This window comes from Carettochelys insculpta, chromosome 14 (assembly GCF_033958435.1).
Source record: "Carettochelys insculpta isolate YL-2023 chromosome 14, ASM3395843v1, whole genome shotgun sequence".
Taxonomy (NCBI): Eukaryota; Metazoa; Chordata; order Testudines; family Carettochelyidae; genus Carettochelys; species Carettochelys insculpta.
In genome coordinates, this window is record NC_134150.1 from 39,845,909 (window position 1) to 39,858,449 (window position 12,541).

A 12,541-nucleotide genomic window follows, 5' to 3' on the forward strand; every position below is an offset into this window, starting at 1 on the left:
TTCCCGTATTGCTAGATGGGGCTTCTGATCTGCAACAGGCAGACTGCTGCTCTAGAGTCCAGCATATCCCACCCACTGGTCGTAACAAGCATCTCACCTTCCCCACCAGTTGCCTGTCTCACACCCCTGCACCCTCTGTAGCCACCAATGTAACCCTTTCAGCCCCCATTTGAAAGAGTGACCAGGGCTCTTCCAACCCCCATCAGTCATGGGCAAGACAAGTCAGTGGATGTCTTCCCACCGAGGTTGGAGAATCTATGTTTGCTCTGAGGAGGGAAGAGGAGCTGGAAGATCCTGGAAACTAGAATGAGACAGACTCTAGAGAGACAAAAGGCCCACTGCAGTGGTTTTCCACGAAGGAACAGTCTAAATACTGGAGAGACGGCATTTGGCTCCCACCTCTGAAGCTATTTAAGCAGGAAGGGAAACGCGAGCCCATCAACCCCTTTGTTTTGGCTTCAGTCTGTTCATCCCCTCAGGAAGACTCAATTTCTCTTCTTTGTCACCACGGACGGCCCTGACCCAGTGCACCAAATCAGAATGCTTGGATCCAAGGCCAAGCTTTGCAGCTCTGCCCCCATCTCTTCCAGTGAGGTTTGCCCGTGATAGCAACAGCCAGGCATTATCAGTCCCTTAGCGCGTGCCTTACCCGAGCTGCCCAAAAGTGATGTTCTCGTTAAACCGTAGGCTGTCGTCACGCTCCTCCTGGGTCATATGACACCACTTCTCCCTGCAACCGTAGAACAGATCTTGTACCGGGAAGCCATGGTGCATTCTCCCCTCCCCACTCTCAGCCAAGGGGCTGGAACCATTTGCAGAGTGGGGGAGCTGAGCCCCAATGAACCAAACCATAAACGCTGTATATAATGGAAACCACTTCAGATCGGGGGTGCTGCAGCACCTCCCTGCACCCCTAGTTCCAGCACCTGTGCCCTTACATCCATCCAAACCCTGCTGGCTGCTGAGACACGGCCACAGGCTTGTAGGAGTTGGGGAGTTGATGAAGGCTGTATCAAGGAGATCACAGGCCTCGAACACCTGCTTCCATTCCCAGTGTTCCCCGGGCTGGAGGGGGCAGACACTGCGGTGGCAAAGGAAATCTGCAGCGCTGGGCTTTACCGCACACAAAGGGTGAGCTTGAGGGAGGGGATACGTCGGCATGTGCCTTCCACACACAGCTCTGCCTTTAATGCCGCTGTTCCTGGGAAGGGGGTGGGAGGTGGCCACCAAGGGCTGGATGTGGCAGGGTTTAACAGCTGGGAGCAGCATTCCATGAAAGCAGTAGCCCCAAAGGCAAAGCATTTACCCAACTCTCAGGCCTGGTGGAGGCTTCAAGGGATTTAATTAAGCCGCTCTAATGTCTGTTTAGACATATGCTACCTCTAAAAATTAGATCCGGCCAGCTACCTCGCTCAAGGCTGGGAGAAAAAAGCAGCATTGCTTGTTCACTCTAACCCTCCACTGCCCCTAGGTCAGGATAGCCACCATCTCTTGCAGAGGTGGATTCATTCTGTCACTGGCAAAACTCCTTCTGTGAGCACAGGAAACAGGATGGGCCCAGCAAACAAAGCCTTGGATTAGATCTCAGGCAAGCTTTACTTCTCCCCTCCCCCGGCATCCCACTGAAAGATTTCAGGATGCAGAGAGATTTGGACAACAAAAAAACCAAGGGGAAAGGTGTCTGTTACGCCTCTTATCCCATGAGCTGCAGCAGCACAGCCCAGTGCGGCAACTCCCTGGATTATCTGTCTCAGGGCCATGCGGCGTTGCAAGCCAGGGTCAATGGGCTGGTGGGCCAGCAATCAAATGGAAAGGAGCGAACGGCTCTGTGGGGAATGGGAAATGAGACACCACAGCCCTCTCCTTAAGGATGCCGGAGGGCTCAGCACACAATCCTAGCCACGGAGCCTGCATTCTCCTAGCAATATTTTGAGCAGGATGATACGGTCTCAGCTTGCCTCTGGAGGTCTAACACCACCACTGAAACGTCACTTTCCAAAGAGTAACCCATTAGACCAGCATCTAGGCAGGCCTGCGTCCAGTTCCCATTAGGGGCGACTGACAAAGCCATGAAATAATTAGCTCTTTGACATGCAAACCCCAGCACCTTTTGGACGGCATTTTGAGCCCTTTACACACAACGTCTGCGTCCACTCCCATCTCTCACGAGTGCCGAGAAAAACAGAGTGGATCGCCAGGTGGCTAGACAACAAACAGCGTTTGCGTTCTTGTCAAGCATTTCGTTATCGGCGAACACCACATTATTCACAGGAGCTAAAGTACGATTACATCTAGGCATGTTTGCTCATAAAACTAAACCAACCCATTGTATTTTGCTCACAGCCAGGACCTCTGCTGCGTGCACTTGTAACTAGCCTTTAGGAGTTGCGGGGCGGGGGGGGGGGAGAGAAGAAGCTCCCCACATGTTTTACCAGGACACAAAAGTCATTCGATGTTTGTTCATTACACTCATGTTCATTGCATGCACATAGGTCAGGGATTCAAGACAGCAATCTGCTGAACAGAAGCCAGGTGGGGGTTGAACACAAGGTTAAGAGGAGGAGAAAGGAAGAAGAAACAGAGGAGAGGCAAAGGAGAATAAAAGAAACAGCACATAAACTTCCCATGAACATTTAACTCGCCTGGACCCTAAATGGAGTTGGAAGGAACTGCTTGGAACTCCCAGGATCAGGTTCACTACAGGAACTAAAATAAGCACCTAAATCTGAAGGCTGCCAAGACAGGGGAAGAGGAGGGGTTGAGGGCATCAGAAAGGTGCTTTGACTGCTGAAGGGGGAATCTTTTAGATCTCATTATTCCCATTACAGACGAAGCATCTTTAGGCTTTTTTCTGCCCTCCTTGTACATTCTTGCTGATGAAAAACAAGATCAAGGTGACAAAGGGGGATTCACGATGCTTCTAGGTCTGTTCTTCAGGAATAATGTGCTTGCAAAGAGAAAAACAGAAGTTTCTACTTACATACTTGGATCTTTATACTGACACGAAAGGCCACTGTAGGGACCATATTGTCTTTTTACTTAACCCCTCTCAAAAGGGCACAGGGACTAAAACCTTGACTGTATTATTCCAGTGTCTAGGGGAAAGGATAATTTCTGCAAAATGGGCTTTTAAAATTCAAAGTCCTCAGCAGGGCAACACACCAGCAAACTCAGGATGTTGTACTGTAAAGAACGCCAGGTGTTGGCAGGTGCATGTCCAATTTTGGTCGGTGGGGTGATTTGCAATGCACCAGGTTTGACATTCACCCTTCTTAGCATTTTGCATGCAAAGGAGCCATACAAGGTCCCATGTGCCAGTTAAGTCCCATTTACTCTAGGCCTTGTGCGCAGCTACATTTTACACCAGGCAAAACTCACCTAAGCAGCGCCTTGCTTACACAAATCTAGTTCACCTCCTTCTGCTCACAGATGTTAAATGCACTTTCAAGAACTTATCTGTGAGCTTCAAACAGCCCTTATTTCAGGTAAGCATTTTTTGCAGTCACTTCCAACGATCTGTTCCACGATCAGCCATCAAGATCTAACTTTTTTGTTGTCGTTGTTGTCAGTAATATAATCAAAGAATCTCTCTCTGGTCCCAAATTCTAGTCTGGTCTTAATTCTCATCCACAGTATGTTGTTTTGCAAACTTACAAACCGTAACATCATAACTCTCAAAGTGACTTGCTAAATTCCCCCCCACGGGTATAAAAATAAGCCACGTTTAAAGAAAAACAAAATAAGGCAGGATTTCAAACCACCAAAACATCTCCCCAACAGAAAAGGAAAACTAGCATTGGCATTGGCATGGGATTAAGGCAGGGTATCCAATGCACCTTGATTCAGCACTGCAAAGCCATCGGGAACCAAATGTGGGGGGGAAAAAGCAACGTTCACCAGACCACACCATTTCACAGTAGCAAAGGAAAAAATAAAATAAGGAGAAGAGGACAGAATGACATTCTCCGCTCTATGCCAGGAGACTCAGTTTGTGTCCAAAAAGTGCTCATGGATCTGGAGCAAAATGGCACAAGAGGATAGACATACAAACAACCCATCAATTGCTCTATCCATGCTGTACCCAGTTCATTACTGAGAAACCTCAACGCCGCGGCTTGTGATTAACTTTATTTTAGAAATCGACCAAATCTAAGAATTAAGGATTCCACTATTTCCAGTTTTGTGCCCCCCACTCCTGCGGCTAGAGCCAGATCTGAACACATTTCCCATTTGAGCAGGCGGCATTTTCGAGCCCAACCTGCATCCGTGACACTAGACCGTAGCGGCAAAGTTTGGACCTGAAGTGAGCCAATGGTACCGTAAAAATGCAACCAAGTAATGTGGACAGACACACCTCTTTTCCTCTTCCTCTCCAGTGTTCCCTCTGGAGTGGCAGCAGAAACAGGGTCAACAAAGGTTACATGTTAAAGATCATGCAAGATATAGGGATGGAGAGAGAGAGAGAAGAATAGATGAAAGAAAGAAAGTCATTATAGGCAGAGAGAAGAAAAAGATTGTTATTTTCTCTTTTCCCTTGTAGGAAAATCTCCTTCCCAATTATCTCAGTTCTTTTCCTGTTCTTCCAAAGTAATTACCAAGTACAAACCCAAATATTCCTGCTCCACACCCACAGCAACCCTAGGGAAGGACATTAGGTGGGAGTTTCTTCAGGGGTTTTCCTCACACAGAGCGCAGCAAAGTGAGAGATACAACCCCCAGGAGGCCTTTAAGGAAAGGAAGGACAAGGAACGTTCCCAATGCACAGACCTGGTGGGTCTTTCTAGTCTGGCACAATGGCCTTTTAACCCCCGAAAGTGCATTGCAGGAGGAAGGGAACAGCTCAATGAGATGCAGGGTTGGATTCGAACGCTGGAAGAGACTAGTCTCTGGAGAGAGGATGCGTTTCTCCTCACCTCTAAACACCAAGGTTCTGAACCAAAGTTCCCTCTAATTTTTTAACATCCCTGGATGGAATAAATTTTGTTATGTGCACTGAGGCCTGGGCGGATGTGCACCACCAACAGAAGCATGTGTGGCAAGTTGTGAATGCTCTCAGCGCTCTGCTAATCAGCAGAGTGGTGCCTGAATCTCTCCTGGGTGACTACCCAAGAGCTCGGCTTACAGGGAACACTGTCCTTAACTCAGACCAACTCCCATCAGGTTCAATACAAGCCTGCCACAGGGTACATCTACCCTTGAAGCTGGCGGCCGGATTCCCAGCTTGAGGAGACATGATCGTGCTGTCTGGATGGGCGATGCTGCAGCAGTGCGAGCTGTGGGATGGCCTAGACAATTCGAGTAGCTTCCTAGGGTCACACCCCTGCAGTGGCTACAGCCCATCCCGCTGCCCCCAGCTCGGTTCTGTTTTAGCAGCGTAGCTTGGGGAGAGCAGACATGGGCTCATCTCCTCAAACCGAGGAGTGCAACCTTAGCTCCACATACAGACGTGTCCTCTCAGAAATTCAGAGGAGGCCAAAGCCTACAGAGGAGCCAGGAGACCACCACCCATTCTAAACCAAGGTCTGGGAAAGGTCACGACAACAGGACGGAGGCTCTTCTTTGCCAAGCCAAACCGTAACCAGGGCACTGCCGTGGCCGCTGACCAAGAACATGACGGACCCCTTCGAGCCCTTTTCAGGCTGCGCGCTGGAGACCAAACAAGGAGCTACACTGTGAGATGAGAGATCTGGTCTGAGCGCTGGACTGGAAGTCAAGAACTTGCCGGTTCTAATCCTCTTCCCAACAAATTCACTTCCCTCTGCCTCCGTCTCCACGCCTGTCCCATGGAGATGCGGATGTTTACCTGCCTCCCAGGGGGCTGCAAAGCGCGGTGTTTGTACAATGCTTTGAGAATGAGGAGCCCACGGTATGACAAAACTCGCCTTGTGATGCCCATGGAAATGCAGCTGTGATTGTCAAAGCACAGAGATCAGGACCCCCTCCCCGGCGAGAAGGGCTGGAAATCCTACAGGGGTTTTAGCTCTGCCTGGGAGTTTCGCACAAAGTCCTGCCATAGCGCTGGGAAAAAGGACAGAGGGCTGGGGCCTGCTTTGACTGCTCAGATTCAATGCTCTACCACCAGTACAGAAAAGGAAGCTCCAGAGTCACTGGGCTGTGATCCGCTCTGCCACCCCTTGCACAGATGAAATGCCGCAGGCATTCGCTCCCATAGGAGCGACACGTTCATAGGTACCTGTGCGGCAGGAATGATCATGGCTGGAAGACGCTGCAGGTTCCTAGAACTGGTGTTCAGATGGCATCGATCCCTGGTTGCTATGAGAAGCTGCTGCTGGTGAATCCCTTCTTGTACTGTTTGCAGGTGTTCCCCCTATTTCTACCGCATTCCTCTCTGTGGAGCAGGGAGCAATACCTTCCCTTGCACCCACATGGAGCAGCTGAGCTGGAACCAAGCCTGCTGCTTTGTCCCCTGGTTTCTAGTGTAAAAGGACCGGCCATGGTTTCATTTGCAGGGACTGTGCCGTCCCTGTCTGAAGGGCTGCAGTCAGCAGGTCAGAGCTCTCCCCAGACCAAGGTGCCTCAGCAGGCGGCCGGCTAAATCTCGGAGACTGTGGCCATGCGCAAAGTGAGTCTGGCAGCTACTCCTTTTTGCAAAGTGCTCAGCAACCAACCGTAGCCTCTTCACAGTCAACTACAGAAGCGCCTGGAGAGAGAAGGGAGCCAATTTCGCAACACACAGTATCTTTGGCCAAGACCAGAAACTCATGTGCAAGGCTCAGACTGCTCTCCGGCTGCAGAGTTCCTCTGCTGGTGGGGGTGGGGGCGGGGTCAGACATAAAATGGATATTTCGCTTTTTGAAAAGACTGTCCAGCTTGTCAGCTTTTTTACTAGACTCATCGATTCACAGATTTCTAAGGCTGGACAGGACCATTTGATAGAGTCAGATCTGCTCAGATCTCACACTGTTCTACTTCACCCAGTCACACTTAGCACAATCAAACAAGTTGTCTGTGGCTAACGTTTGCCCTCCAGAAAGGTAATTGCTGTTCACTGGGAGACATCTAGAGACGGAGAAACAGCCATTTCACCGTTCCCAGCCAGTGCTTTTTGTCAGGCCTTTCTCTGCTGAACTCAAGAGCCCTTTAGGACCCAGGAAACCATTATACACTGAAATTAAGTCACCTCCGCCTTCTTTGTGATCTGTGAAACAGCCTGACCTCGAAGTCTTCTGTGGCGAGGCATCTTCTCAAGCTGGTGAGTCTTTTGTGAGTCCAGCTTCTGCAGCCTCCCCAATTTTTGCAACCTCCTTTTTAAAATACAATTATAACTGTGCAGCATTCCAGTCTGATCCGTGCTAGATACAGAGGTTGAGTCAGCTTCCTACAGCTACTCCCTGTTCATACACCCCTGGAGAGCAGCAGCCCTTGGTGCCACAGCCTTCTACCAAGAGCTCATGTCCACTGTGATCCAGAAATCACAGACTCTCTGCTTCCCAAGATACAATCCCCCATTCCGCAGGTTGGGGCCTGTATCCCTTGTTCTTAAGGCTTTGCATTTGGCTGTGTTTGTTCAAATGGGCCTGTTTACCAACCAATGCAGATCGCTCTGTATAAATGCCCTCTCCTTCTCCAGATTTACCACTGCGCTGACCTTTCTGTCATCTGCAAATTTCATCAGCTGTGGCTTGATATTTATTGCTAGACCATTGGTAAAAAATGTCTAATAGCATCAACCCTAGTAAGGATCCCTGAGGAACCCCGTTACTAGCACTAGTTTCTGACGATCACTCACTGGCAGCAAGTTTACGAGATCTGCCAAACAGTTTTTAATCTAATATGTGGCTTCCTCTATATGGCACAGTGCTAATTTATTCATCAGTATCATGCAGAGCAATGTCACATGCCCTACAAAAGCCTAAATGTATTTTTATCTATGCAGTCATCTTTAACAACCCACCTTGTAATATCAAAGAATGAAATCAGGTTAGTTTGCAACACCTCTTTCCCATAAAACCACGCTGGCTGGCACTAATTATATTCCTATGCTTTGTATCAATGGAGCTCTGTATTCAGTTATACATTATTTTAACCAGGACTGATTGGCTTGAGTCTGCGTACATGCTCTTTTGTGAATAGTGCCACAATATTAGTATTGGAATGCCTCAGATATTAAAGTCTGCCGTCAATAGAATTCTCCTCAGCTGACTCTTTGAAAACTCTTGGGTGATGTTATCTGAACCTATAACCGAAATAGGTTTATGCCTGCTAGATGGTGTTTAACATCCTCCTCCATCATTAATGGAGCGGAAGGAACTTTAGCCAGCTGTCTGTCTGACTGGGGGATGTTCTTCTGGTTACTGTCATCAGTCTAGGACTTTTCTTGAATTTTCATTGACAACACTACTGCCATCACTACAACCAGGGGGTGCGTTTTCAGCATGCCAAAGCTGCTTACGTCACCACACTCACAAGGGGAACCGTAACCTGCTAGAGACCGCATAACACTACGGAGTTCCTTACAACAACGTTTCAGGAGCGGAGTTTAGCGCAGCATTTGTGGAGCAGTGACAATGAAGGGCTGGGTCTCCCAAGGGGTTACCAGGTCAATCGCAATAGGGAGAGAACTTCTCTATGGGGGGCAAATTAAAGAGAACAGCTGAGAAGTGAAGGCTTTACAAAAACAACTGTAGGGACAAATGAAGACAACCAAGCACAGCAGAGAAGAGTTTCCATGGAGATTTAGACTCATGATTCAATTTCACCTCTGGGGTAGGCAGGTGTAACGGACCCTGGGCAAGGACCGCATCTGCACACTTCAGGGGTCATTTCTGGCTTGAGTACAAGGAAAAGGGCCTTAGCACTGTCCCTTATGTCTTAAACAGTCTCTAACCAATTCTACAGACCAGGCTAAGTCACACTGTTGCAAAAAAAGCAAACATGATTCTGGGACGCATTAACAGGTGTGTTGTGAGCAAGACACGAGATGTCATTCTGCTCTGCTCTGTGCTGATTAGGCCTCAGTTGGAGTATTGTGTCCAGTTCTGGGCACCACATTTCAAAGGGATGTGGAGAAACTGATAGCGGTTTACGTGTATCGAAAGAGTGTTACAAGAAGGGAGAAAAATCGTTCTCCTCGGCCTCTGAGGATAGAACAAGGAGCAATGGGCTTAAATTGCAGCAAGGGAGGTTTAGGTTGGACTTTAGGAAAAAGTTCCTAACTGTCAGGGTGGTCAAACACTGGAATAAATTGCCTAGGGAGGCTGTGGAATCTCCATCCCTGGAGATATTTAAGAGCGTGTTAGACAAGACACCTATAAGGGATGGTCTAGACAGTGCTTGGTCCTGCCCTGAGGGCAGGGGACTGGACTCAATGACCTCTCGAGGTCCCTTCCAGTCCTAGTGTTCTATGATTTTTGTCTTACCCTGAGTCAGCAATTTACACAGCTGCAATTTACATACCCCCCCGGAGTCCCAGAAGGACCCCTGGACAGCACACCTCCCTGGAGACCCTTCATCAGAGCGCTGCGTATGGGGAAGGAGATGGAAGGGGGAACATAAGGCTGCAAAGCTGTAGCAGGAATTAGCCCTAATCCAGGGTTAACGATGCCACCAAAAGCTGGTGCAGCACATACAGAGGGTGCAACTTACAGCCCGCTCCCCAGAACAGCCAAAGCAGACGGGAAGGGGGCAGACGGGTGTGTTGAGATACCATACAACAGCACACATAGCAACACCCCCCAGTACTCTGGCACTGGCTGACGGCAGGCAGAGTTTATGGACCAACTCCTCATTGGCCCCTTGACTAAGGTCAGTCAGTAAAATACTGATGTTCGGTGTCTTCTAATTTCATTGCTTCACTTTTACAGAAGACAGAGCCCTTCAGCCCGCAGGAAGGGGAGCATTTGCAAGCTGCACAGCTCCAGAAAAAACATGTGCAGCACTGGGGTGGATGCGAGGGCTGTGTAACAGTGCAGGAAGATGTACCAGTAGGGAGCATTTGAGCCAAGACAGAGGACAAACCATTCCTCTCCCGCTGGACACAGGCAGAGGTGGCTGAGGTCTCACCCCAAACCCATACAGCATTCTACATGTTTGTGCCAGGGAAGAGTGAGGAACGAAACGAGGTCTGAACCTGCAGTTCCAGAAGGGGGGATTGTGAAATTTCCAGCCTCAGACTTAAATTCTGGAACCGTCCCATCCTCCCCGCACCCCCCCATGCCAGCAGAACTGCAGCTTGTCCAACACGGCAAGGTTTAGTTTAGCCTGATGGGTCAGCTTGCTATACAAGCAGTAGGGGATGAAGATCCCAAAATGCCCTTGAGAATAACAGCCTGGGGCCTAACTGGGACCGTCATGGGATATTCAAAGCCTCTCTAGCAGGAACCTGACTCCACCATGGCCAGTCACGGGGCTGGGTACCAGGTTTGACTGATGGGATGCTGACACAGGATTTGCCCCAATGCAGACTGGGACTCTCAAATCTAGAGGGCTTCCTTGGAGCTGCTGTGACAAACCACAGTGATTCTTCTGGGAGACTTAGCACTGTTCTTTAATTAAAGGCAACCCATTGAACCGGATATTTTTACTGCATCCCAAATCAAGCTGCAGGATGCTACCAATTTTAAATCTGCTCTCCCTGCTATGATTTGTACTTTGTTCAGCAAGATGTGCCCATGTTCACATTATGCAGCTGGTCTTTCCTACCTTCCCAAAGGAGCTGCATGAGACACTGCAGCTTCTCACCAGCTCAGCAGTATTTCCCCCCAGCCACAGCTCAGAAGTTATTTATTACAAATGTTTTGTTTTTTGCAAATCAGGGAAATCAGCCATCTGGCTAGCTCGAAAAGGCATTCTCGCCACAGTGCAGCTGCCAAAGACACATGACCTTGCGAGACATTTGCTCCAGCAAATTTCATGCTTCATAAATGCAAGCGGTATGAACGTTCTATAGGCTCTTTCATTGTTCTGGTTAGAATAATACTGAAAACGTGCCAGGCTTTTCCAGTTCCATCAGGGCATTTCATATCTGGTAAGTGTTTATTCTTCCTGTGACCGCATCTAAAAACACTTGACTCTGTGATTGCAACACTTGGCGTTGTTAAACCATGTATCTCAAAGCACTCTACAAAGGTGAGGAAGCTCTGCCCCCACTTCCCAGGCATGGTAATAATGGCAAGGAAAGGAGATTCACTCAAGGACACATGCTAAGTCAGTGGCAGAGCAGGAACAGAACCATATCTCCCAACTCCCAGTCCAGTGCCTTATGCAGGTCTCCATGCTATCTTTCTTAAAGGGACACTCCAGGGAAAAAACAAAATTGTACAGTGACCCACCTTTTGCATAAGCAACTTCTCAGAACACGATATCCAAATTTTTAAAAGCCAATGGACTGCTCACCACATATTTCAACATTTTATTTACTTGCATCAAATGTCAATTTCATTTCTGAGTCAGTTTCATTCCTACTTCTCCTCTGCCTGTACTTGGCGGCTGCCACCCTTTTGCAACCCTCAGCGGATGTGTGCAATCTCACTAACGAAACCTCGCCTATACTTTTATTGTTTCCAGAAAGATCTCTATTAACTCAGCTTGCCTAAGACTCACATTTAAAAAATAAAACAGACAAACTACTGATAAATTTTGGGCCCATGCTCCTGACTTTGTCCCTTTAGGGGCCTAAAAACAAGAAAACCTTTGTGATCCCAAATCCTCACCAGGATGAGTATTTAAGCTTGAATTATGCCAGTATCTAGATCCAAAAAGAACACCGGGAAATGTATTCTTTCCCCTGGCTTACTTGCCAGGGCTCAAGCTCGGGGCTCTATTGCCACAGTAAGCTCGCAATCAACCACTTACGGCAGACCCCTTTCCCTGCAACGTGCCTCTTTTTCAGGAGATCAGGTGGACAGTGGCAGGGTGAAAGCAGGACCTTGGGTTTAGGTCTTGGCAGGTCAGTGAAAGGAGACTGATCACCACCTATTTGCCATACAGATGGAGCTATGTTTGGAGAGAGAACATCAATGGATTTCTCCTGTCCCAAAGGCAGGCTGCCTCCAACATCCATGGGACTTGCATGGCTGACCCCTGTAAGTCTACGGTAACCACACCCCTCCATGTTATCTGGCTGCAGCTTTGACCGATGCTTGCTTAGATTCTTTCCTACAAAGCTGCAACCTCTGGGAAGAGCTGATCCCCTCCCTGCGAGTTCCAATGGGTGGGGCTGTGCTGCCAGCAACAGCCCTTGCAGGGACAGGCGCTGCACTTTCCAATAGCTACAGTGCAATGGGGGGCAGACTCCCTATGTGCTGTGCCGAGCTCAGTGAAAGAACTTCAGAAGGAAGGCCTGGAAGAGGGGACAGGTTCCTGGCATTGTACTTCTCCCCCATAACGCTGCACCCAGGACCCCAAGCACGTCTGACCTTCACACTGTTAGTTCTGGCGTCAGCCACTCTGCAGTGCGGCAGGATTTAAACAGCCATCGGCCAGGTGGACTTGACCAGCTGCAGGGGGCTGGGGGAGTTAGTGAGTGCACACAGGGTAGTTTTCCTCCCGACTTCCAGCCCTCCCCGGCCAGGGCGGCTGG

The 12,541-nt window shown here is 49.0% G+C and overlaps 1 protein-coding gene across 5 annotated transcripts in view; it reads right to left on the reverse strand.

Moving 5' to 3' along the window:
• KIAA0513 (KIAA0513 ortholog) overlaps window positions 1–12,541 on the reverse strand; it is a 78,690-nt gene that overhangs the window by 6,466 nt on the left and 59,683 nt on the right. For 4 of the 5 annotated variants that reach the window (XM_075008958.1, XM_075008959.1, XM_075008957.1 and 1 more), the window contains one exon: window positions 650–730. In XM_075008958.1, the coding sequence (XP_074865059.1) occupies window positions 650–730 (81 nt within the window). Of the gene's footprint in view, window positions 1–649; window positions 731–4,354; window positions 4,385–12,541 lie in introns of all 5 variants that reach the window. The other variant, XM_075008962.1, reaches the window with a different exon arrangement.